Source organism: Acipenser ruthenus, chromosome 3 (assembly GCF_902713425.1).
Source record: "Acipenser ruthenus chromosome 3, fAciRut3.2 maternal haplotype, whole genome shotgun sequence".
NCBI lineage: Eukaryota > Metazoa > Chordata > Actinopteri > Acipenseriformes > Acipenseridae > Acipenser > Acipenser ruthenus.
In genome coordinates, this window is record NC_081191.1 from 44237198 (window position 1) to 44264496 (window position 27299).

At 41.6% G+C, this 27299-nt stretch overlaps 1 protein-coding gene across 2 annotated transcripts in view; it reads left to right on the forward strand.

The window, feature by feature from the left end:
- LOC117394670 (nitric oxide synthase 3-like) overlaps positions 1 to 26627 on the forward strand; it is a 42313-nt gene extending 15686 nt beyond the window's left edge. The window contains exons 5-26 of one of the 2 annotated variants that reach the window (XM_059012983.1): positions 388 to 479; positions 5340 to 5481; positions 5770 to 5909; positions 6546 to 6720; positions 7347 to 7448; positions 8217 to 8411; positions 9680 to 9744; positions 10129 to 10273; positions 17048 to 17152; positions 17670 to 17731; positions 18271 to 18387; positions 18702 to 18876; positions 19126 to 19261; positions 19740 to 19818; positions 20315 to 20499; positions 21317 to 21483; positions 22158 to 22368; positions 23147 to 23234; positions 23666 to 23805; positions 24517 to 24665; positions 24806 to 25000; positions 25311 to 26627. In XM_059012983.1, the coding sequence (XP_058868966.1) occupies positions 388 to 479; positions 5340 to 5481; positions 5770 to 5909; positions 6546 to 6720; positions 7347 to 7448; positions 8217 to 8411; positions 9680 to 9744; positions 10129 to 10273; positions 17048 to 17152; positions 17670 to 17731; positions 18271 to 18387; positions 18702 to 18876; positions 19126 to 19261; positions 19740 to 19818; positions 20315 to 20499; positions 21317 to 21483; positions 22158 to 22368; positions 23147 to 23234; positions 23666 to 23805; positions 24517 to 24665; positions 24806 to 25000; positions 25311 to 25442 (2997 nt within the window). In that variant the 3' untranslated portion in view covers positions 25443 to 26627. The remainder of the gene's footprint in view (positions 1 to 387; positions 480 to 5339; positions 5482 to 5769; positions 5910 to 6545; positions 6721 to 7346; positions 7449 to 8216; positions 8412 to 9679; positions 9745 to 10128; positions 10274 to 17047; positions 17153 to 17669; positions 17732 to 18270; positions 18388 to 18701; positions 18877 to 19125; positions 19262 to 19739; positions 19819 to 20314; positions 20500 to 21316; positions 21484 to 22157; positions 22369 to 23146; positions 23235 to 23665; positions 23806 to 24516; positions 24666 to 24805; positions 25001 to 25310) is intronic. The other variant, XM_033993091.3, reaches the window with a different exon arrangement.
- Positions 26628 to 27299: the final 672 nt, after the last annotated feature.

The window sequence follows — 27299 nt, forward strand, 5'->3', positions numbered from 1 at the left end:
CCCAAAGTGGTAATTATGTAGTGTTAACATACCATTTACTTACTGTATGTTCCCCTTGCAACCTAATGCCTCACATAGGTCAAGTTTTTTAGGCGAGTGCAAAAGAAAAAGAAAACTAGAGCTGTTGTCAGGTTTGTGTTTGCAGAGGCCAACACCAATCTTACAGACACTTGGAAATCAAAGCATTTAATTTACTGTGAAATCTCCATAGATGCGTTGGTCACGCACATCTCTAGGCTTAGAAATACTAAAAGAAACATCATAAATTAAATGACACGTGTTTGACTTTCTGCAGGTCTGCTACTGGCAAATCATTGGTACTGTTTGAATTCTGGTATCAGCTAGTCAGGGCTGTTGTGTAACAAGCTTTTGTTTGTGGCTCCACAGGTGTTTGACGCCCGGGACTGCAGCTCGGCGGAGGAGATGTTTACTCACATCTGCACCCACATGAAGTACGCCACCAACAAGGGCAACCTGCGGTGAGGAGAGTACATTGTTTCTCTGTGTAGTGTAGTGCCTGCATACTCAGCCAAGCCAAGGTCTGGATAAACCACAAGCTCTTCCATGGCTATGGGTGGCACTATTAAAAGGTGCAGAGTTAAGCGCTGGGCCAAGTTTATGTTAATTGGGCCACCACTTATTCAAAAATAAATCAGTAACACATCATCTGAACTTCCTTTTATAACACCATAGATAAATAACAATTTTAAGGTAAAACTAAAAGAAACTCAGTCAAGACGTGATGTTTTGGGCAGTATCTCTGTTACACAGAAGAAGGCACTGGCCAAAATGTTTGTCTACTTGACTAAGCTTCTTATAACTTTATAGCACACTTGCAGAATTAAACTAAGGGCCAGACCAAATCAAACCCTGATCACTCTTGCGAAAGTCAACAGGCAAGCTTTGACTATCCTCCAAATCTTTTCCCTACTCACAACAAACTGTTACGGCACAAACAGATGTTGCTACGTCTGGTGTAACCCTTCCCTTTCACAAAAATGCAGGACACACCAAAAATTGTAAAACGTTCTCAAATTTCTATACAATGCGTATACACGCTGTTCACACTGCTTAAGCAATGCAGGATTATCACGTGTTCAAAGTGTGATTGAAACCCATATGCTCAGTCAGGAGAGAGCTGTGCAAAGTCTGAAGTCTTTGCTGCTGCAATTAGGGTAACATAATTGGGCACTCTAATTAAAAAAGCAAAAAATGCAATGTCCTCATAAAATCACAACAATATTAAAATTGAAAGCTGTCACAGTGTCTGTTGAATACTGGTAGTTCTTTTAAATAAATACAGTAGAAATGTATTTGCTTACGATTGTAAGTCGCCCTGGATAAGGGCGTCTGCTAAGAAATAAATAATAATAATAATAATAATAATGTGCCCTCATGTTAAAAATCTAATTATAGATTGTTTTTATGATCAGAGAGAATATTCTTCTTTTGAAATATGGTTAATTAAAATAAGGTAAAAATCTTAACATATTTAGGGTTGATACTAGAGGCCAGATTTATCAGATTCTGTAGAAAAATCTAAAACTTTGTGTTGTGAAACTACAAGGGTTACGTAACCAGTAACAACTTAGGCACATTGTTGAGTCATTAAATTAACAGAGTTGCTTGTTACTAGCCCCGTAACATTACCAGTGTGATTCATCCTTTCACAAGTACGTGATGAAAACTGCACTTTGGAGTAATCAACCTAGCCTTAACGTTTGCATATTACAATATTACAATATTTACTGTAAGGAATGGGCTAAGTCATGTTTACAAAAGGGACTTTTGTTACAGAAGGCTTGAATAGTGTGTTGGAGCTGGCATGTGCAATAGGTGATTCATCCCAGACAAACTCAAAGATAGCTTTCTTTTCAATCACTTTTTGATTTTGTTTTCAACTGCAAGAGGTGGAATGCATTGTCAGTCAAACACACATTCTATAATTCATGGTATTGTTTGTTTTTACATACATATGGGCAGCAGTGTGGAGTAGTGGTTAGGGCATTGGACTCTTGACCGGAGGGTCATGGGTTCAATCCCAGGTGGGGGACACTGCTGCTGTACCCTTGAGCAAGGTACTTTACCTAGATTGTTCCAGTAAAAACCCAACTGTATAAATGGGTAATTGTATGTAAAAATAATGTGATATCATGTAACAATTGTAAGTCGCCCTGGATAAGAGTGTCTGCTAAGAAATATAATAATAATAATATGAAAATATCTATATAATCTAAACACCAAGGTCCCTTCCCTGTGTCTCTCTCCCTCACGCATACACAGTACCACTGCACTATTGTTTCGCTTCCTCATTCTCAATACAGTTAACTCACAATGAATATGCGTTGACAATTGTGACAGGATGGCAAAGCGTTATTGAGACTCAGACAGTAACTGCGTGTTTAAGTGTGGGGTGCGCATTTATTCAAAACACTGCTCACAGAGCAAAATAAAAAGATCAAACAAACCAAGTCAAGAGCACAGACATCCACCTCTTCCACTATCATGGTGAGTTTTATTTTAAATACACAGGCATTCGTTTGTTTGTTTTTGTTTTTGTTTCTCTCTCTCGCTCTCTCAATTTCAGTGTTCAATTTCAAGTGCTTTATTGGCATGACTGATTATTACAAGTATTGCCAAAGCAATGATGGGTAAATTCCATCTTTACAATTAACATTTAAAACATATGTAAATGTTACATTAACTAAATAAAACAAAAACAACACAGTATACTTAAAACAAATCACAATGACAATAATGATATATTGCTGTGAATTGGGCTGCCTCCTTAATGCAGCTTGTTTCCTCTCCTAAGACGATGGGGAGTTTTTCATGTTCTGGCAGGTCTGGGAATTGTTTGCAGAGATTTTCTATTTTTGGGAAGAAGGCTTCCCTTAATGGGTTATGTTTGGAGCACTGCACTAGAAAGTGTAACTCTGTCTTGACCTGGTTGAGAGGACATTGAGCACACAGCCTGTCCTCTTTGGGAGGCATGTTGACCTAATTCAGCCATGCATGCACTGTTTGGAGTTTTCCTTTGTATTTGCAGGATACTTTTGCAGAACTCTGTATACAGGGCTTCTGTTAGGTGTTTGTCCCATTTTGTAAAATCCCACACTTCAGGAACAGTCACATTCTCACATGTATTTGGCAGGGATAGGAATTAACCCCATCCCTGCCCACCACCACCACCACACAAACCAAATACAAAATGACTAGTGGTGTTTCTTTTTAATAATTTTTTTATTTTTTTTAATCTGTGCCGTCTGTTTTTTATCCACACACCAGATAATCGTAAATCAGCATTTTATATGCGAAGTGTTCTAAATAAATGTACATTCTGGATGACAAAATGCACAATTTTAAATGAAGTTTACAAATTATACACAACATAGATATTCCCATTATTTTTTATTTCCATTTGGCTGCTGCTCGCTGATGAGAGCCGCTTCCCTGTACGCTAGTGGTTTCCACAACAGCGAATTATGCTTCTATTAATTTTTCTTGATATCGTTAACATGCAGTTTGATTAACGAGTTCCCCTTAGCTAGTCGTTGAGACAGGAAGTGATGTAGGTGATCTGCGACAATTAAGCTTTTTAACGAGAAATGCGTTCATTAACAACCTCATCGACTCAATTTCAAAGCATTAATGGATTGATTTAATTAACACATTTCGTTTGAAAATCACTTGATACTGAAGCTCTTTTTACTATACCATGAGTTTGATACAATAACATTTTTTTTTAAATCCTGCCCTACATGTCTCTATCTGTCAGGACTTCCTGCATGACTTATACTGAATCAATGACTCTGTGAGGGGAAAAAAAGTATTTTCTAAACATCTGCAATGCAACTCTTTTCCTCTTGTTGCCTTCAAACTCCACTGGTCAACCAGCTAAACGATTATTTACTTTCTCTATCGTTTATCATGCTAGAATACAGCAGTTTGTTTGTATGTACAATGCAATGCAAATAGAATAATATACGGGTTAGAATATACCACCATACAATAATATGTCTCAAATTGGATGAGTCGAAAGTGGCAGTAATTGCTCAGCATCAGACAAGGAAAGAAACTGACTTTGATTTGAAAAATTCCTTACACCATAAAATGATTTATTAGAATCATTTGGAATCAGGGCTGAATATAAATCCAATATTTCTCACTGCTGATTTTAATTTGGAAGTTAGTCCGCCTAATTATCTAATTCCAAACAATTAATACTTGACACCTGTCTTCTCAGGATTCAACTGTAGAAAGTTTCAAGGTATTCAATGTTTCACATCATTGAGGCACACAGGAACAGCTGCTACAGTAGGAGTTTCTCCAGGCTCCAGGACACCAGTGGGTTTAATGATAGAACCCGGACAGAGCCTGTGTGTACTGTAACAGTAGATGTTTCTCATTTAGATTCCAACAGGGGAAACAAACTGGTACCTGTTAGTAAAATAAGTTTTAAACACAAGATAAAACTAGAATAATGTATTCCAGTATCTGCAGACACTGCCATCCTTTATAATGATGGCAACAACACTGCACCTAGCAAAAGAGAGGTGGTAGAAATGCAGAGGATGGGCATATCTTTGCCAACTGTCATGATGTTCATCCGTATGACAAATTACCTAGAGAAACCATTGAAAAAGCATGGGGGGAGAATACTGTGTACATTTACTGTATTACACTTGTTTTAGGTAAACAATATAATTGTATTATTATTATTATTATTATTATTATTATTATTATTATTATTATATTCTCAAACAAACAAACAAATCCAGTTTGTTTGACCAACACATATATGCAGAATTTTTTTCCATAATATTTTATCAAAAATAAAAATAGATTGGGGGGGAGGTCATTATATTTTAATGTCACTTAAACCATATTTATTGTACTGTAATTATCTGGCAGGCCTTGTGGTTCGATCCACAGACCAGACGGTTGATACCTGTATCGGATCCACTTGCATGAGCTGGGTGCCAGTCACAAACAATGCCCCCCCCCCCCCCCCCCCCCCCCCAATGCGAGCACTGCCGTTATCCACTGTACAAATGGCTATCGTTTTGCATAACTTCATCTTAGCTGTAGGGGTCAGTCACTCATGCTACACTTCTGATCTGAACCTCCTGGCATGCCACAGTATAACGGTTTCCAGATTCCATGTCTCTTCACTACATACACTCCTTTTATGCTATGCTGAATCATTGGGATCCTTTAAGAGCCGGCTTGACAAAGGTTTGGGATCAATCAGCTACTCGGAAACCGGACAAACACTAATGTGCTGAACATCCTCCTCTTGTTCATAATTTTTCTTCTGTTCTTCCTCCTCTCTGCAGATCGGCCATCACAGTTTTCCCGCAAAGGTCAGAAGGTCTCATGGATTTCCGCATTTGGAGCCCTCAGCTGATTCGCTATGCCGGGTACAGCCAGCCAGATGGCTCAGTCATTGGGGATCCCTCTACTGTAGAGCTAACAGAGGTCAGTCTGAACACAGTCGGGACAACCTCTCTTGCACCCAATCAACACTTCATTGATTAAAAAACTAATGGAAACATAACTGTGTACTGCTCCAGTGTACTGTCCCCTGTGCTTCTGCAGTACTATAACCTTTTCTACAGTAGACATGGAAGATTCTACTCCAGTTGTCATCCTGTGCTTGTCCTCACAGCTCTGCATGCAGTAATATACAGTACCTTGTTATACAGTATACAGGTACATGACTGTGTCCTGCTCTAGTTTACTGTCACCTTGTGGTTGTTCTCACAGCTCTGCATCCAGATGGGCTGGAAGCCTCGTTATGGGCGCTTCGACATCCTGCCCCTGATCTTGCAAGTGAGGGGGGAGCAACCTGCTCTGTTTGAGCTGCCGGCCAAGCTGGTCCTGGAGGTGTCCATCACACACCCCACGTGAGTCCTGAGCGCACGGTGCACACTGACCACAGGAAGAACAACCTGGCCACTGCTGTGTAGATGTGGCTTCTGTTTCTAGATTTTACAATAAAAGTATGAAGGACAAGGGTCTATAAGTGATGGCCAAAACTGAAAGGGATACATCTACTATAAGGGATACATCTGCAGAAAAGAACTTTGTTGTTTAAAGATGCAGAGATTCGAGATAGAGATTTGCATTTATTTACTCACTGCTGCCACAGTTGCAGTGGTGCCAGAAATACCAGTTGTACACTTCTAAATCCACACCACTTGAAAAACCCAGATTATATAAAGACAGAGAGTGAGAAATATATGGACTATGAAGAATATTGATTTAGAAATGTCCTTAGTTTTATGTGTATGAAATTTAAATATTTCTGAGTCATAACAACATTTTCTTTGCCTTCGATTTCCACCTCTCACCTAAAGAGGCTTTTGTGGTGATATTTTTATATACATATTTTAGCTGACCCTATTAAAAAGGTATCACAGAAAAAACCTTGTTCATACCTTGTACAAAGGAGTAAGTTCAGTACTGGCCAGTGATCAGTACAAATGTTTTATTGCTAGTAATTTAAATTGATGCCTTGTCTCTGTCTCTGTCTCTGGTAGGTTTGAGTGGTTTGCGGAACTGGGTTTAAAGTGGTACGCACTCCCCGCAGTGTCCAACATGATGCTTGAGATTGGGGGGCTGGAGTTTACAGCGGCGCCCTTTAACGGGTGGTACCTGGGCCCAGAGGTCGGAGTCAGGAACTTCTGCGACAACCACAGATACAACATCCTGGAGGTATCCTTATTATTTTTTACTTTAGTGACAAATCAGGTATTTTCCTGAAAAACACAGGACTGTGTTGCTGCTGAAATAATCCCAAAATATCTGCGTAGAGATTTTAGAAAAACACTGTTTGCATTCAGCCTAACTCTTGTAAAAGCAATGGTTAACCACAGTAAAGGCATATATAAGCACAGTAGAAGCATCAATCCAGATCCTTTATTGTTTAATTTAACAAAACAACACGGGTCATTTTAGCCTAGATTCTATCCTATAACATGAGATACCCCTAGTAGGGGACAAATGGTCATAAGGGACAAGCTTTGATGGTGTCGAACAGCTTCTTCTCACTCCCAAACTTTTCTGTTGTTCTAATTTAACATTTAAAGAGCTGGTTGGAATAAAGCTCTGGACTACTTGATTCAACATCGATCCAGAAGGGCTATATGCTGTATGAGCTGCTATGCTTAGTAGAGCTACTAAGTACAGCAGTAGTACCAATAGCTCCAGTAAGGGTAGTCTCACCTACAGCTTACAACCCCAAGACTAAATCAGATGTCTTATCTGTTAGTATTAGCAACGTCATTTCTGTGTTGCCCAAGCAGTTGTCATTCCTCTGGGTTCCTTGTTCTCTGCTGTAGGAGGTGGGCAGACGGATGGGCCTGGACACCAAGAAGACCTCCTCCCTCTGGAAGGACAAGGCTGTGGTGGAGATCAACATCGCTGTGCTGCACAGCTACCAGGTAACACGATCTCAACACCAACCTGCTGCTCAGAGCACAAACCTGTACCCCAGGACCCACCTGGAGCATCGCAGGTACACAGGTGCAATCGATCAGCATTGCAATCTGGTGGCATGGTGAATAGAACTTGTGATGTGTTAAAAAACTTTTGATATTAAATTGAAAACCTCCAGCCCTACTTGATTGAAACACTTAAAAACAAATTGTTTCTTAACTGTATAACTCAACTGTCTTTTAAGAAAGCAACTGATACCTGTTAAGCCATTTGTGTAACAACTGAGAAAAGCATTAATAGTAAAAAAAATAAAAAAAAAGAAACATCAATTTTACTATTAATACGTTTGGTGAAATAAAATTGGTAATATGGTGAAACATACACTAATTGAGTTACACGATTAAATAAAGGTTTGTTTTAACCAGGCATGTGGTTAATGTTCAACTGATTTGTCTTTTTATAAATCAATATATTTTTCTTGATTTCTGTTTGTAAAAGCACCATTCACCATTGTTGGATGGACCAGTACAACTCAGAAAATTTAAAAGTCTCCGCACTTTCAGAGATGCAGAGGCTGGACTGAGGCTGTTTTGTGCAGCACTTCCATCTGGTTTGCAGGTTCCTCATCGCCACGAGTAATACTATCACTAAAATTAACATGAAGAAAATTACTCCAAGGCTTGTCTGCACAATTCAAATAATTTTACTGTTTTTCTACTGTTAGTATCAAGAGGTACACTAAGTAAAGACCCTGTGTGTGTCTGTATTGGCAGCTGGCGAAGGTGACGATCGTGGACCACCATGCAGCCACGGAGTCCTTCATGAAGCACATGGAGAATGAGTATCGCACGCGAGGGGGCTGTCCTGCAGACTGGGTCTGGATCGTCCCGCCCATCTCCGGCAGCATCACCCCTGTCTTCCACCAGGAGATGCTGAACTACTTCATCTCACCCTCCTTCTCCTACCAGGTACCCCAAACCAGTAGTGCATATCTCTCACTGTGCACCCCACAGTGTTTTAATTTTTTTTAAAGAAATCACCGATTTAATTTTCATTTACTACCTATTTTATATAGCTTCTCAAGAAAAGACATGAAAAGTATGTTTTAAAAACCTTTTATTAACACAAACATCTTAAAATCTTAATGTCTATAAACTAAAACTCTTAGGGCTGTATTCTGATCACAGCGCAAATGCGAGTGCAAGCGCAAACGGCGCTTGCCCCCGATTCTGTGGTGCAAAAATGGAGACATAAAAAAAACCCCACTTCGCTGAAATGGTATTCTGAAGACATGTCCTGCGCCGTTATATAGCGCCTGCCCCATCGCATGTCGGCATAGATTTCGGGGTGTGGTATCATTAACATATTCGCCGAAGCGATTCTGATGACAATTAAGCACTGTGTTAAGACCCGCTGAAACCAGGTTTATTTAATGGAACAAACGGGAACTTTAACAATTTAACACACTATAAAAAGCAAAGTAGTCCTAAGTAACAATTGCGTGTGTTTGGACTGACACAGAAAGAGGAAATCAAAGAAAGAAAAGTAAAAGAAAAGGATGACTGGGATGAGTGAGGGGGATTTTTCTCTAGCGTACTCCATCGCTAAATTCTTGTAGTTCACATATTGTAGTTCACATTTAGAGGATGCCACAACGATATATCATTTGCTTTATTTATGTATTCATTTAAGATTGAGAAATTTAGTTTGATATGTAACTATTCACAAACCACCATTTGCATCATCCTTAAATTTATAGTTTGGAGGTACTGTAGAGCTACAACTATGGTACTACAAAGAAAAATTCCATAATTTTAAAAAAATAAAATAAATCAAAATCAAAAAAATTGATAAAAACAAAATCTGATTTAAATAAAAAAAATCTGATTGAAATCAAATGAATCTGATTTATTTTTTTATTTTTTATTTTTCTAACATTAAAAAATTGCCCACCCTGGTGCACCCCAACAGGCCCGCTCTCCAATGTGCAAAACACAATCCTACAAAAGCTCTGGACCCAACAAAACAATCATACTCACACAAAACTCATTCCACCTGTGATGATGAAAGGTGTACAAATAAAGGAATGTAAAACACAATTGCCCTGGGATAAGCAATGTTACAATGTGAGCCATTGATACTAGAGTAACATTGTTATTATTTGTGTTAATTAGGTCTATGTAGGATACAGTCTGTAAAAAATCTCTCTTCCTCACTGTGATTGTCTCTCTTTCAGCCTGATCCCTGGAAGCTCCCGGGTTTCTCTGCCAAGAAGAAGATAAGCTTCAAGAAAATCGCAGAGTAAGGCTGCTTGCTGACTAACCCACACTCCCAGTTGGGTATTCTCCTCTTAGTGACTTGGTGTTCATTGTGCTTGTGTAATGATTAGTGCTGTTTGCTATAAACTGAACTTTTTAGATCTATGTAGGTAATGAAAATGCAAAACAGATTTATGTAATTATTTTTTCTCCAGCACAGCCGTCAATTGTCAATTGAACATAATTAGGCAGCTGTGTTAGGTGGGCTAACAGAATCTCTGGAATCCTCCACACACCACAAGCATTTCCCAGCAGATGGGGGCTCATCATAAGTTATTCTCAAGTTACTTTCGAATGTATAAAACCAGGGAATCTAATAATGAAATGGTTCCATTTGGAATTAAAGCTTGTTCCATTTTTATTTCAGGGCCATAAAGTTTTCCGCCAGTCTGATGTGCCACGCCATGGCAAAGCGAGTGAAAGCCACAATCCTGTACGCCACGGAGACAGGAAAATCTGAGACCTATGCACACATGCTGTGTGACATCTTCAAAAGGGCCTTCGACCCTAAGGTCAGGGAGAGAGGAAGTTGCTCATGTAATACCTCTTTCGACAATGGTCTTCAGAGGTTTTTGTAATTGTGCCTACACCAATTAGGGAATTTTCAGACAAAGACATATATTTGTATACATATGTTATGGGTCTCTTGATGTGAAGATCCATGCATGCCTGTGGCAATGTGGTTTGCAGTGCGCAGGTGTAGTGGTGATGCGGTGCTCAGGCATAATATACACAAGACAGTTCACGGTAAAACAGCTCTTTATTTGGCTGGGTTGCGTGCCAGCAACACTTAAATAATAAGCAAAGGCTCTACACAGCAATGTCTATCGCTCCGTGCAAAACAACGAGTCCTGAAATAATACGACACAGTATAAATACACACACAAACACAACACCGTCACAAGTCCACAGTGAGTGCTCTTAGTGCAGGTGGTGAAATACAAGTAATGTGCACAGTAGGGATGTGAAGTACGGGTTTGAAAACTGGGCACTTAGCAACAGCTCCCGGATAGTTTAGCCATCTAACAATGACAAATACAGTAATTACTAGACAGGACAAAACAAACAAAACACTCACGGTTAGTACACCTCGTTTTCCTCGTAGGTCTTTGCATAACCATAACACAACGAACAGATTGCTTGACCACATCCCCTGATATACATTCAGTCCCGCCCCCTTCAGTAGCGAGTGCAATCCTCCAAACCATGACAGATACATTGCTTACTGCATTAAGGAGATGACTTCTGGTATTGTGGCTCTGCCCCCATCTTGGATGGCCAGCTTATGACTGACCCTGGAATGAACTGCCAAACCATCCAGTCCGGGGCACACTGTTCCTGTTACACAGTGCCCTCACAGGTCAGGAGGGAGATTGTTGACTCAGATTCATTCTCTCTTTGTCACATATTCCACTGCTCAGAGTGGATCCCGGGAAAAGTAATCCATATTTTGGTGATCTTTCCCTGCATGGTGTGTCATAAAATACATGAAGGGTTGCAGGGCCAGATACCACCAAGTTATCCAGGCATTGCTATCCTTCATCGTGCTTAACCACTTGAGTGGGGTGTGGTCAGTGACAAGTTTGAATGAATGTCCCAATAGGTAGTAGTGCAAGGTCTTAGTGGCCCATTTACTGACCAGACATTCCTTCTCAATGACTGAATAGTTACTCTCCCGGGGGAGCATTTTTTTTACTTATGTAGAGGATGGAGTGTTCTACTCCGTCGATCTGCTGGGACAAGACTGCCCCCAGACCAACTTCCGAAGCGCTGGTTTGGGGGATGAATTCCTTGTCAAGATCTGGTGTGATAAGGGTAGGGGCTTGGCAGAGACTCAATTGTATCAAATGCCCCCTGACATTCTCCTGTCCATTTAATTAAATTTAGTGCACACTTTTTAGTGAGGTTCACTAAAGGGTTAACCACTGTGGCATACTCAGAGATAAATCGTCGGTAATAACCGACCAACCCCAAGAGAGACCTCACCGGGGACTTGGTTTTCGGGATTGCTGCGTCCATCAAAGCCTGGATTTTGGTGGCGACGGGTTACACTTGCCCATGTCCCAAAATAAATCCCAAATATTACGTTTCTAATTTGGCAAATGCACATTTACCCAGGTTGACTGTCAACTGGACTACCCTCAGAGACTGCAGGACGGCCATGAGCCTAGCCATATGCTCTCGCCAGGTGGAGCTGTAAATAACAACATCATCAATGTTCGCTGCTGCATACTCACGATGTGGGCATAAGACCTGGTCCATTAGTCTTTGAAAGGCAGCGGGCGCACCATGTAGCCCATGGTTATAAAATGGAACAGACCATCGGGTAGAAAATGCAGTTTTCTCCTGTGAACTGCGGGTTAAGGGGATCTGCCAGTATCCCTTCGTCAGGCCCAAAGTTGAGATGAACTTTGCTGTTCCCAGTCTGTCGAGAAGCTTGTAAACCTGAGGCATGGGGTAGGCATCGAACTTGGCAATAGCGTTTACCTTATGGAAATCAACGCAGAAGCGGTTGGTGCCGTCCTTTTTGGCGACTGTCACAATTGGACTGCACCACTCGCTCCTGGAAGGCTCAATCACCCCAAGTCTGAGCATCACCCGTACCTCTTTGCTAACGCCACTTTGTAGACTTTCTGGGATCCGGTAAGGTCTCTCTCGAACCGTGATACCTGGGGCACATCAGAAAAAAACATCCCTGAACTCTCCAATTAACTCTCACAGATCTCGTTTCTGATCTGGAAGTAACTTTTCCCCCATCGGGAGTGCTGGGGGCCTCTATACAGGGTCCAAAATCATCCTCTGCTTCGCCTGGGGCTATAAATAATGCCTCCCTTGCCTGCCAGGGCTTCAATAAATTGACATGGTAAATATCACACTCATTATGGTGATCGGGCTGCTGAATTTCACAATTCACTTTCCCTAAAGCCTGAATCAACTCATACGGCCCCTGCCATTTAGCACACAGTTTGGATTCCAAAATGGGAAGAAGCAACAGTACCTTGTCTCCTGGTCGAAAGGTCTGAATGCATGCATTTTGATTGTACTGCTGCTGTTGCCGGTGCTGAGCCAATTTTAGATTGTCCTGGGCAAAACGACCAACCAAATCCATGCTGCGCTACATTTTTGGTCGAGCCTTTGTGCTCTTCCCACCCCTCTCGCCACAGATCGAGAATGCCACAGAGCTGTCGGCCGTACAAGAGCTTGAAGCAGGAGAACTCTGTCAAACTCTGCAGCACCTCTCTCACTGCAAAAAGGAGGTAGGGAAGGAGAGTTGCCCATTAAAACGTTCCACTAAACCATACGTCTGTGGATGAGAAACAAATGCCCGGATGGGATGTATTTTTTATATTTTATGCTCTTGCTGTAACGTTTCAGACAAAAAGTTAGTTCCATGATCAGTCAGTATCTCTTTGGGAATTCCTACTCTCGACATAATCTGCACTAATTCCTTGGCTATTGCAGCTGCACTAGTGGACCTCAATGGAATTGCCTCTGGGTATCGCTTTGCATAATTGAACACTACTAATATATGTGTATACCCAGAGCCAGAAGGTAGCAAAGGGCCTACAATGTCCATTGCAATGCATTCCAAGGGAGTGGAAATTATTGGCAATGGCTGGCAGTCTGGGCATGTGGCTGCATATTTCGACATTTCCTTATGAAGTCCTACCCAATAAAATCAGGCCAATATGCATTCCTTAGTTTTATCATATCCCAGGTGTCCTGCAAAAGCGATGTCATGTGCCAACCTCGTGACCTTGGGCTGGGGAACCACCAATTGGGAACCACTGGGGAACCATCAATTGTGTTACAGGCTGTCCTGTGACCATTGGAAGGGTTCACCCTATATAATAATTGCCCCTTGATAATGAAGTGTGGATATATTAGCGCCCCAGTGCCTTCAACATCCTTACCTTCAACAGACCGGACCTGTCGCGAAGCGTACTCTAGTGTGGGGTCAATAAATCATTCAGTCTTTATTTTATATAACGCCTTTCATAGTGGACCATAAAAACAATGCATAATACATTAACCCTTTGCGGTCCATTTATTAATCGCGCGTCAGGCGCGTCGGGTCCAATTTATTTTCACACGCGCAGTTAATTTTATACGCGCTGTTTAAAAGTATTTTTTTTCACAGTCAAACGGGTTTAAATGGCCCTGCATATCAACAAAGCACACACTAGGCATCTCCAGCCCCGCCCCAGCCTTTTGTTTGCTATAGCGTTCAGCTGTGTAAGAAATAAATAATAATAATAATAATAGTCGTACATACCGATCGATCATCTCCAGAAAACTCGTTTTATCACCAAACTCCTCAATAATGCGATCCAAGTCATTATTTTATTACTATAACATCTGAAAAAAGCTCTGCAAATGTCCATGATAGTCTCAGTGCGCTGACGCACTTAGCCAGCTTGTTTACTATGGACGCCCATTATCTGATACCTGATACCATGTATGACTATTCATGAAATACGCCTATTTATTATTATTTTTTTTTTTTCCATACTTGTCTCGGCTCCTGTCGCTACCACTCGGCAATTGAATGGTTTTCTCGGCTTTTTCCGGAGAAAAAACGACTAAACACCCGTTTATTGCGTTGCTATAATGATGTCGGACCCAGTCCGACAATGGACCGCAAAGGGTTAAATGCAGTGTAAAATGCATAATACATGAAATACAGTGAAATACAATGCATAATACAGTAGCAACAACACAACAGCTAATAACAGATATCAGGCTTAAAGAGCATGGAAAGCAAGAGAGAACAAGTGGATGTTGAGAGTTGATTTAAAGTGAGCGATGGTGGGAGCATCGTTGTGTTGGTCCATACTAGGTATGCGCTTCAGTCCCACATATCCGGTATATTGAGAGGGGCCGGAGTAACCTCTCCCCTGGATGTCCCAGTAACCTCGCCCTCTCGGTCACACTGCGTACCAAGTCCCTTTGATTGGCGTTTGATACCAACCAAGCTTTTTCCCACCAGACCCCAGCCTCATTTCATTGATGCACCTCCCCATTTTCCAATCCGTCTCTTTTTCTTGGATGAAAAAGGGAAGAAAACAAGTCCAGAAGTCAGCCTCAGTCACCAATCGTTTCCCCTTTTGTGTCTGCCACGTTTATGTGTATGGTCGGTATTGCCTTAATTAATTGTTTAAAGTTTGGCCAGTCCTGGCCCAGAATTACAGGGTGGCTCAACCTTTCCACCACCCTGACAATGAGCTGGCGCTGTGTGGAGTAGTGGGTAGGGCTCTGGACTCTTGACTGGAAGGTTGTGACAATTATAAGTTGCCCTGGATAAGGGCGTCTGCTAAGAAATAAATAATAATAATAATAATAATAATAATAATAATAATACCAATACGTATGCTTTTAGTGTGGGGGTATGTCGCCATGTCTCCATGGATGCAGGAGATTGCCACCTTGCCTTGTGGCTGCCACGACACACTGCCCAAGAGAGCTAATTGAATTAAGGTCTGTGCACACCCAGAGTCCACTAAAGCCTGGGTGCTCACATTACCGATAACCACACCAACAATACACGGCCCCTCCCGATCATTTCCCCCTCCATTGCCGAGGGGCACAACCAGGCGCTGTGGCCAGACTCATGGCACCTGAAACAGACAGGAGGGGCAGAGCGCACTGGCGTTACGTATCTGGTCTGCTGCTGATAAGGCAGCGGGTCAGGGGCATTACATCTACCCCAACTGGGGGCCAACCAATGCCTCTATGGTAGGGAGGTGGGTTTGACCGTTGGGGTCGGTGGTCTAGGAGGTCTGGTTCCCAGCTGGAGGAGAGGTGTTGGTGGTGGAGGTGGTGCTAGTCCCCTGCCCCTCGGTGGGGTAGGAGGGGTCAGCAATCTGGTGCGTGCAGAGCCCAGGGAGTCCTCGTAATCCTCCGCCAGGTTGACTGCGGCCTCCGCGTGTCCGGGTTGTGGCACCGTATCCATCAATGGGTCTCGGCGCAGCGTTTCGACACATAGTGTATCTTCATCAGGATATCTAAACGACAATTGCTGAACAATGAATTAAACAATATACATAGACAAATTAAACAGAGCATAACATTTCTGGAAAAATCAGGTGCGACTATAAAATTGTCCAATTAAAAAAACACTTTTGGAATAGATTATTAGATAAACAATTTATACATATATTTAATTGTTCAATCATTACAACACATTAATATATTGAAATACTTAAAATATATACTGTTACAGATCATATTGTATTTAATATACAAATATGTAAAAGCTTTGTAAACACAGTTATCCACTCTCATTCCACTTAACCAGAAAAAAGAGTAAAGATTCAAGTTATATATTTGGGTATATAGCAGACGCCTTTATCCAAGATGACTTACAGAGACTAGGGTGTTTTTGAGAACTACGCATCAGCTGCAGAGTCACTTACAATTACATCTCACCTGAAAGACGGAGCACAAGGAGGTTAAGTAATTTGCTCAGGGTCACACAATGAGTCAGTGGCTGAGGTGGGATTTGAACTGGGGACCTTCTGATTACAAGTCCTTTTCTTTTAACCACTGGACCACACAGCCTCCAAGTTGGCATGTAACAATTAATCATCTAGTCTTTCAGAGATACGGAATGAAATCTAGAATTTCATCGTGGGTTCTATTTTTGAAATACTCAAGAAACAAAAAGCTGCTTTTTGTAACAAAACCTAGGAGTAACAGAATTTGAAGGTTAATACAAGTCATTATTGTTTTTATACATTTATAGAGATTTGTTTCGGCATGTTTCAACGTAAAACAGCAGTGTGGAGTAGGTGTTAGGGCTTAGGGCACTGGACTCTTGACCGGAGGGCTGTGGGTTCATTCCCGGTGGGGACACTGCGGCTGTACCCTTGAGCAAGGTACTTTACCTAGATTGCTCCAGTAAAAACCCAACTGTACAAATGGGTTATTGTATGTAAAAATAATGTGATATCTTGTAACAATTGTAAGTCGCCCTGGATAAGGGTGTCAGCTAAGAAATAAATAAAGCTAGCTTTTCAGTGCAAATATGCTTTTATATTTACAGACAAACAACAAAATGTGCAAAGAACACAGTCAGTGTTAGGGATGGGAAACACTCAGCATCATATCTAAATAGAAATGCAAAACAAAGAGGGAAAACAACACACACACTGTTCAAATAGTGTGATAATGCACTACAAGAAGATAACAATAACTTATAAATGACTCTGTGTGTTCTGTTGGTTGGGTTTGAGTGATGTGCGGTGCTGTGAGATGGCTGACGCACTCTTCCCTTTTATTTGCAGGTCGTCTGCATGGACGAGTATGACATCGTCAAACTGGAGCACGAGAATCTGGTCCTGGTCGTTACCAGCACCTTCGGGAATGGAGACCCGCCAGAGAATGGAGAGGTGATCAAACTTTCTTTTTCTTTACCATTCTTTTATCAAGACAAACTGTCTGGTTACACAGATTCCAGTTAGCACAAATCTACCTAATTTTACATTTAAGTTACAACAACTCCTTTCAAAAGAGTTCTAGGATATCTGTCAAAACATGTGGTGACAACAATCGTTGAACACAGTGTATACTCAAAACAGAGAGGAAATTCAGTCAAAACCAAGGTGCTGTAATTTGCAGTGAATCTGCCCCTTGTGTGGTGCTTTGTGGAGTTTACTGGACAGAACACCTAAGTCAGTACTGTGCTTGCAACAACATTAACAAATGCTCTGTACATTCTTAAAAGGTAATACAGGGTACAATATATTTTTTTATTGGGTCACATTTGACCAAATTCACTGTGGGGTTCAAAAGTTTACAGTGGGGTCCTTTTACCCCACAACCCCACGTTAAAACACTAAAACTCAATGCAATAAATCTGTATTGGCAATCTTTCTGTAACACAATAATTGAATCCCTCTTCTCTAGAGATTTGCCAAAGCACTGATGGACATGGCCCATCCTACCTCAGAACAACCGGAACCACAGAAGTGAGTATCAGATGCTTCAAGTTGTAGAGCTGTGCTGGATGCGACACACCTGCAATTCTGATCATTTTATTTCAATAATACGTGTACTGGAACAGAATACAGAGTGGCAAGACAACAAAAGCAAACCAAGGTAGTAGTGGTCTGAAAGCTGGTGTACACATTGTTGGAAGATCTCTGTATCTCAGATCTAACAATGTAGGGCTATGATACAATATTGGGGTCTATTTTTTTGTTAGTTTTTGCATGTTTCTCATGTTCTAGAAACTGAATAGTTTACTACATTGATACCAATTCTGCAAAAATATTGCAAACTGATAAAATGAAGTCAGTTTCTGAATAATCAGAATGTTTTGAAAAAGGATAATGTTACAGATGTATACAAAAAAAATAGTGTTGTATTGCAACTTGTGTGTTATAAGGTTATGTTCACTTGTGTGATTAAAGTTTTTAGAACATAAAAAACATGGTTTGCGTTCTATAAATGAATCAATTTATAACTGTTGTCTGTGTGTGTGTGTGTCTGTGTGTGTGTCTTTTAGGAGCTACAAGACGCGTTTCAACAGCCTGTCTAAAATGGACACGGTTCTGGAGTTACTGAACAGGAAACCACGTCTGTCCAGCACCACAGAGAGCGCTGGGCCCCTGGGTACTGTCAGGTACAGAATCAGTTAAATACCTTACTGTAGAGACCTGCACTTTAGCTCTAGCTCTATCTTACCCAAAGTATAGACCTGGAGCTCAGCACTGACCCTGTCTAGAGCAATTTAGACCTGGAGCTCAGAAGTGACACTGTCTAGTACAGTATAGACCTGCATCTAAACAAGGTAATACTATAAGAAACTAAGTTTCAGTGTACTAATACTATATATACCTGTAGTTCAGCCCTTCCAACACCTAACCCTGTCTGTCCATGCCTGCAATTCCTTGCTGGATGTGATGTGTGCTGGGTGTAATGCGTATTTCTCCGCAGGTTCTCTGTGTTCGGTCTGGGCTCCCGTGCATACCCCCACTTCTGTGCTTTCGGCCATGCGGTGGACACACGCTTTGATGAGCTGGGAGGGGAGCGAATCCTGCAGATGGGAGAGGGAGATGAGCTCTGCGGGCAAGAGGAGTCCTTCAAGACCTGGGCCAGGGACATCTTCAGGGTAACCTCTCCACAAAACATAGCTATTACATCTGTTTATCACTTTAAAGAAAATACTGTTGATGCACTGACATGGCAGGCCATGACTGTCCCCCTATATACTCCTCTGGGGGCTCATTTTGGGGGCTAGTTTTTTTCTACCAGTTTTAAATATAAGGTTAAGTACTCTTAATAGTCTCATAATCTGGCTGCATGCACAATTATGCAACCCGAGATTGTTATAAATGCAATTTGGGTTTCCTACCTTCAGGCTGCTTGTGACACATTCTGTGTGGGGAGTGATTCGAGTCTGGACCAGAACGAGGATATGTTCTCAGGGGATCATGGCTGGCAACCTCAGAAATACAGGACAGTGATCGAGACCACACCCACAGACCTGATCACAGGTGAGCACTGTCAGGAAGTGAGGGGCATGTGCCAGTGGATAGTGGAGTGACATTCTAACCACTCCTTGGAATGGAATACACCCTTTGCATTCTCAGACAAAAAGACAGATAAAAATAGCTTTGTCACATTATCTAGCGATTCAATAATGGTCCCAGATATGTGTGTACATGACCTTGGTGTTATTGAATCACTAGAGAATGTGCCAAAGCTCTTTTTATCTGATGAATGGCACAGCTTTGAGATCTGATCTGGTTGTGTGTTCAATGTCTGAGCATCCCGACACCTGTATGAATGTCCTGTCTACCAGGACCCCTTGAAAATGAGATGTTGATTTCAATGGATTTCCATCCTCGTTAAATAAGAAAGCATGAATTTGATATTGATAACATAATCGTATGGCAGCCTCGGTGACAAATAGATTCCTTCTTGCTCTGCAGTGAATTGAGTCTGTCCCTATGTCTGTCTGTCTGTTTCCAGCCCTGTCCAAGCTCTACAAGAGGAAGGTCTTTCAGACTAAAGTCATCTCAACACAAAACCTGCAGAGCCCAAAATCCAGGTAACAACTCAGATTCCTTTTATTTAGTATTTGCATACAAAATGTAGCTGTAGGTGTATAGTTTGCTCTTCTTTCTTTTCTTAACCTGCCATTTGTAAAAAGACACAACTCTGGGTACCCTGCATATTTGAATACATTTCAGTTATTGAATTTAGGTTGTCACTTTCTAATCCATACAAAATTAGGATACAATACAAACGATAAAATATTGCTCTAAAGGATATAGTTGTAGCTTCACCTGTACTGTGTCAAAGGTTTAAGTTTAATATGGAAATATACCGACTCGGTACAGAGATGGCCCAATCTAATCTGGCATAGAAATTCTATTCCAGTCAAGATTTTTTCCAGATTGCATTTCAGTGGAACAAAAACAATGACGCCAGATTTGTCCATCCCTGACTGTATTTGCACAGACCCACATGTGAATGACGGTGTAGTTTGTGTCTCTGCTCTGACTGGTGTGCGTTAACTGTGTTGTGTGTGTGTGTGCACACAGTCGTGCGACGATCCTGGTGCGCTTGGACACAGGGGGACAGAAGGAGCTACAGTACCTCCCTGGGGACCACCTGGGCATCTTTCCAACCAATCAGGACAAGCTGGTGCAGGCCGTGCTGTCCCACGTCTCTGATGCCCCGCCCATCAACGAGACCATCGGCGTGGAGATCCTGGAGGAGAAGAATGGTAACCGGGGGACACCAAAATGTCTTTTAATGGACAAAATGCTTTTTGTTATTTTTGTTTTTTTCAGAAGTTACAGAATTAATCCCAGCATAACTTTTCAGTTTTTTTTTTCTGGGAAATAGGTAGGGAAGTGGAAAATAAATAGGGCATTGCTTAGGTATCGTTTCAAGCCTGAAACATGTTGTACTACCATATATAGACTAGTGTTTGGTTACAGCTGTCAGCAATATTGGTGGTAAGACCAACAAGTTAGCAGGTGAGACAAAACCACATGCAAACAAATACACAAGTATAAACCCCAAATATAGGTATAATAAAAAAAATACAAAAAATGATTACTCAAATTCCTGACACCTTCTCATTTCAACAATATACCGAAACAGGGGAAGTTTTGATACCTATGACTGGGTAGATGGCTAGTGTGAGTTTCTAATACTGAGAATCTACACTAAAGTAAAACAGTTTCTGTAACCTTTATTAGCATGTCATTGGACTTCTTGAGGACTTTGTTTTTCTTTAATATATGAACAAATGTTTAAAATTATAGACAACATTTTTCAGAGCACATAAAGTTTGGAAATCTTGTTTTGTGCTGTTTGTTTAAATGTAAAATGAGTATTGTGTGGCACACATGCCACCTAGTGGCTAAGGAACATACTTGCACTAATTTGTTTGAAACTTGATTCTGCTGTGAATCTCATGAACAATATCACATCTTCAAATCTAATGCCGGTAATCTTACAGTTCATGACTTGATCCCATGTGTTCAGGGGATTGTGGATTTTGGGGGCTGATGGGACTCTTTTCTCTGCTGCAGGTAAAAGCACCTGGGTGCGTGAGAAACGCCTGCCCCCCTGCACCCTGCTCCAGGCGCTGTCTCACTTCCTAGACCTCAGCAGCCCTCCCAGCCCCAAGCTCCTGATCTCCCTGTCCCAGTTTGCCAGCGCAGACAAGGACAAGAGCAGGCTGGCAAAACTAAGCCAGGTAGGACACTCCCCTAATAAATGTTTTCCATAGTAAAAGCACAGGAAAGTGGAATAAAGCACATTGAAAGCATGAAGATGCAGTTATGCAGAGAGGCACGGTAAAGCATATTAAAAAACATGGCAAACCAGGGTATACTGTGGGAAATGCATAGTATAACTATGGTGAAGTCATGGTAAAACTGTTATAATATTGTGGTGAACTTTTTTTAAGGGACAGCAGGGCAGTGCAGACGCACAGGAGAGCTAGTTAAATCATTTAAACAACGCTGCCATGAAACATGTATTTGTTATATCACAGACCTCTTTCCAAGGCCTTTTTATTGTATTTAGTTAATGAGATGGACATTGAAACAACCCCGTGAAAAAACGCTAGTGGGGTATATTTGAATGGAGACTGTTCTAAACATTAGTGTTATGTGGCTTTTCTAGAGGAAGTTGTTTTCATGGAAATTCTATAAATGTCTATGATTGAAATAACAAAAAGTGTGCATGATTTTAAAAATTCAATAAAACGTTTAAGACTTAAAGCAGAGTAGTGCTGAGAGCAGTGGGGTTGGTGGTTCCACTACAGTGTGACTGTAAAGCACACAGTGAAGCAGACAACTGTGTTGTGACTGTAAAGCACACAGTGAAGCAGACAACTGTGTTGTGACTCTGTTATTTGTACTGCAGGCTGGCGATGACTACGAGCAGTGGAAGTGGTTCCACTCTCCCACACTGGCAGAGGTTCTAGAGGAGTTCCCCTCGCTCAGCTTGCCCTCCTCCCTCCTGCTCAGCCAGCTGCCCCTGCTGCAGCCCCGCTACTACTCCATCAGCTCCTCCCCCGAGACCAACCCCCACCAGGTCCACGCCACTGTCGCTGTGGTGCAGTACAGGACACAAGGTCAGAGAGCTGTCTGTCCACCTGCCTGCCTATCTGTCTGTTAAGCCACTTTCACACTGGCATGCTCTACCCAGGTCGTGACTCGGTGTCATGCGAGTTGGCCATGTGATTTCACACTGCTTTCTGAAGAAGCAGGGATGACCTGGGTGACAGAAGCAAGTAAACTCAGATATGCAATGCACTGGAAGCAGCTTGTTACAGACGCTTCCATCCAAGATTCTCTGGATTGAATCACTGATTAGAGCAAATGTTTCTTCATCCCTGCTGCAATCAGGTTCAATCAAAATATGGTTAAACAGAATAAACAGAAATGTTGTTTATGGAAGTAAAACCTTCATGCAGGTGTGGCTGTTTGTTACATCATCCGCTTACGGCCGCCCATCATGCATTTTGTCTCACTCTACCTGGGTCAAAGCGTGTCGACCCACATCCTGAGGTTAACCCGAGCACGACCCAAGTACGTGGTTTCACACAATGCAGGATTATGACCCAGGTAGCCAGAACCCTGGGTCGGGACACGGGAAGAAGCACCAGTGTGAAAGGGGTTTTAGACTGTCTACTTGCCTGCCTGTCTGTCTGCATGAATGTTTGTCTGTCTACCCGCGCCTTTAATGCAGTTTAATTGTTTGCCTGCACCTACCTGTACGTCTACCTATCTGTTCCTGTCTGTTTGTCTGCCTGCCTGTCGATCTGTTTACTTGTCTGCCTGTCTGTCTCTTTCTCTGTGTATAATGCCCCTCTTAACTTCCCCCTGTGCCTCGGTCTCCTCTCCCCCCAGACGGAACAGGTCCCCTGCACCTCGGACTCTGTTCCACATGGCTGAACCAGCTCAAGCCTGGCGAGGAGGTGCCCTGCTTCATCAAAGCGTAAGATACACTGTGTGTGGGTGTGTGAAGGGGAGGAGGAAAGGAGGGATGTATTCAGGGCTGTGAAGACACCTCTGTTATGTGAAATAATGATGGATGGAGGGGTTTACTCATTTCTACTTAACCCACTTCTTAATCATTTATGTGTTTTAATTCATCATGTTTGTGGCATACAGGCAGCAGCGACAAATATGTGAGCTAGTTTGCACAATTTGCAAAAGTTGTTCTGTAAGACTAAATCTGTTGTTCACACCAAAAAGCACAACCATTTGTATGTTTCTATGGTAAAAGGTAAATGGCTTTGGTGTTGCCCAAACAAAAAAGTTTGAGAACCTTTGCACTAGACAGCTAGTATTTGAACCCAGTATATCCCAAGTCTTAGCCCACTAGACCACCGTCCTCAGCTGCAGCTCCACACTCTTCCTTCACAGGGCACCCTCCTTCCGCTTGCCTGCTGATGACTCTGTGCCCTGTATCCTGGTGGGGCCAGGCACCGGTATCGCCCCCTTCAGGAGTTTCTGGCAACAGCGGCTGTACGAGATAGAGCACCAAGGTCAGTCGGTCACCTCAGGTAATTTCTTGAGCAATATCAGTATTCCTTTGCTCCCGGGTTTGCACAGTAAGATACACTTATCGCATTTTTTCATTCTTCGAATTTGATTTTCATTTTCATTTTCTGACACAGCACATACATACCGTTGAGTGGGAAAGTCAAATTCAGACACAAAATCTCCCTATCAGTTTCTGAACAATCTGATGTTGAAATATTGTCTGGCATTATTTCGGACATTCCTTGTGTACAGTCACACTGTGTTGCTGAGGAAAATTAGAATTTAAACTGTTAATGACACAACTTCGATATGGCAGTGGAACGGTATGTTTTTCATCAAAATACAACATGCAAAGGAAACCTGTACAGTGTGAGAGATGTCTACTACACAAAACGAAAGCAGGTACAAGTTCCTTCCTTATGGAAATTTAGACGGACGATGTTTTTCACACACACTAGTGTGTTTCCACGCTGAGTTTATATTGCTTACACAATACTTCATTGGCATGCGCCGGTACATCTGACACTACATGCGGAAGTCAAGTTTTTTGGCTCAGAAGAGTGATTTTGGACATTGGCCGTGCGGCATTATGCAAATGTTTGGACGCATACATTTTCTTATACAATGACCAAATACATTCGGAACAGCAAGGTGGGATAGTTAATGTTTTATTTTTCATGTAGTGCTGATGTACCCTTTAATAACCCATTTCTCTAATGCCCCATTCTTAGGAAAGAAGCCCAAGGAAATGGTGCTGGTATTCGGCTGTCGCCAGGCAGAGTTTGATCACATTTACAAGGAGGAAATGGAGGACATGAAATGCAAGGGAGCCCTCAGTGGCGTCTACACAGCCTACTCCAGGGAGGAGCACACCCCGAAGGTACTACCCAGACAGCGTGCATACCCCTGTCTCTAGTGAGCAGGGGTGGCCAAACATGTGCCTTCCAGTCCTGGTCTTTGTTCCAACCCTGTTCTAAATTGTTTACTGTAGAGTAGCATGGTGTTCTTTTCTCGTCACAGATGTATGTCCAGGATATTCTGCGGGAGCAGCTGGCCTCTGAGGTGTTCCGAACACTCTGTGAGCAGAGAGGTCACATGTACGTGTGCGGAGACGTCACCATGGCGAAGGACGTGCTGAACACCGTGCAAGAGATCCTGTCAGTACATGGGGGGATGAGTCTCGATGAGGCTGGGGAGTATCTCAGCAAGCTGAGGGTGAGGATATTGCGCAAGTTACAGATTTAATGAACATCACAGTATAAGCTAGAATGAATGGCAAACACAAAAAAGTGAGTTTGCAGTATTTGTCAACTAATAAAGTGTTACTAATGTAGCATGATCATTAATTAGCAGTTAATACATGTAGAGCAATAATAAAGATACTGGGAAACAACAGGGTAGTTAGAATGTAAAGCTACATATTGTTACTAAAACATTAACTTGGCTACCCAAATGCTGTAGTGCAGGCGTCCATTGCCACTAATTTGCCATTATTTGCTACTAAGTAACAACCTCTTGTTTGCAGGACCAGAGCCAGTACCACGAGGATATCTTTGGCATCACTTTGCGAACACATGAAGTTAGGTCCCTGATCCGATACAGAGGCCATATTCAGGAGCAGAAAAAGGATGGGAGTGTGAAGAAGCCGGAGCAGTAATCTGCTATTGCCTTGCCAGAGGAACCCCTACCACATTCACACACACAAATACACATCACGTATGCACAAACACACTAATACACATGAACACACACACACACGCACACACACACACTAATACACATGAACATGCACGCACACACACACACACACACACATGAACACACACACACAAGCACACACACACATGCATACACACACACTAATACACATGAACACACACACACACTCACACGAACACGCACACACACATACACACACATGCATACATACAGTGTGCATATACACAATCACTTCAAAACACTTAGTCGAAGACATACAACTCAGTCAAGCAGACAAACGTTTCAGCTAGTGCCTTCAACAACAACAACAAAAACAACAACAACATTACAATGATACATCCTTTCAAGCCAAAATTGTTCCCAAAGTGCTTAACATTAGGTTCATCAAACAGTTTCAGCCAACCAGCTTGAGTCTGTCAAACATGTTTGTCTTCAGAAGAAATGTCAGTGTATTATTTATATCTGTTAGGCAGGGATATCCCTTCCCTGTGAGAGATATGTGTGAACAGCACTCATACTTATGATTGTGTTAAGTTTCTTATAAAGTCTGACACAAACATATGAAGTCACACATGTTCTCTTAAGTTACAATCACCCTAATACTGTACACACTCAATTACACTCACATGCAGTCCTCAACTGGGCCTCCCAAAGATATTCACAGGCATTCTGCTGCCCAGATACCCTTATTTCATGACTAAAAAAATAATACTTGCCAAATGCATTAAACGCTTTGTTTGATTTGCTTCTTCCAGCTTTTGTAGGCTTTTCTATTCCTTGAGATTCCAGCCCCTGTTCTCCTGTGATAAAATGATGTGGCACAATTTCGATACACAAACCATCATAACGTGTACATAGCAACAGCAGCTAGTCAGCAAAAGCAATTCATAGCTTATTTTATTACAATTCAGGACCTAAAAAAGACAAATCTTCTCATATAACAGCTATGGCTACAGTACAGGGAGCCTACCTGTACAGATTCCTTCGTTAGAAGAACATCTCTTGATGTGCTCTGTATTTTTTCTCTTAAATGTATTTGTAAACCTCTGTGATCACAATAAAGCCTCAATCACAGAATACTTTTTAATGACCTCTTAATAAAGTCTCAGATGTTTTGAAATCATGATATTTTGTTTTAGATTTTGTTAATATTGAAAGGTTTGCTGAGCGATGTCTGTGGTGTTCCACTGGATTCTTTTTTTACAACGTGGGCAACTAGTCTCATATATCCTCGAACCTAAATCCCATGTCCAGCTGTGCAGGAGGGTCAGCTGTATGTTCCTCAGTAAAACTAAAAAGAAACTTGGTTATAAAATTAGACAAAGTTTCAACAAATCTTTGTCAATGTCCAATCCACAACATTTGAAGGTGGTTTAATGGAATATTTAATACATCCACAAACACACAAAGCAAAACAAAGTACTATTATGCTATATGTTTACACTTCTTTTTTCGTTAGACAGCATTTTAGTGTTTTTACTGGGTTCTAACATAAACAAGGCTCTTGAAGTGATACAACACTTACAACAAATATAAAAACAGAATAAAATGCTGTATAACCCAGAAAGTGGCAATGCTTCTGCAAAGTTATAGTTTGATTTTGTTTTGTGTAATGTGCTGATGTCACACTGTTGTATGGTACTGTATTTCCTTATGGCAACTTTTAGCTTCAAGTATTTACAGACCATTGCACTGGTATTGTGAAGATATTAAAATGCATTAAACGTTGAAATGCCTATTTTAAACTGCTGAAAGAGCCAGCTTGAATAAACTGAAATCCATTATTGTTTCACGG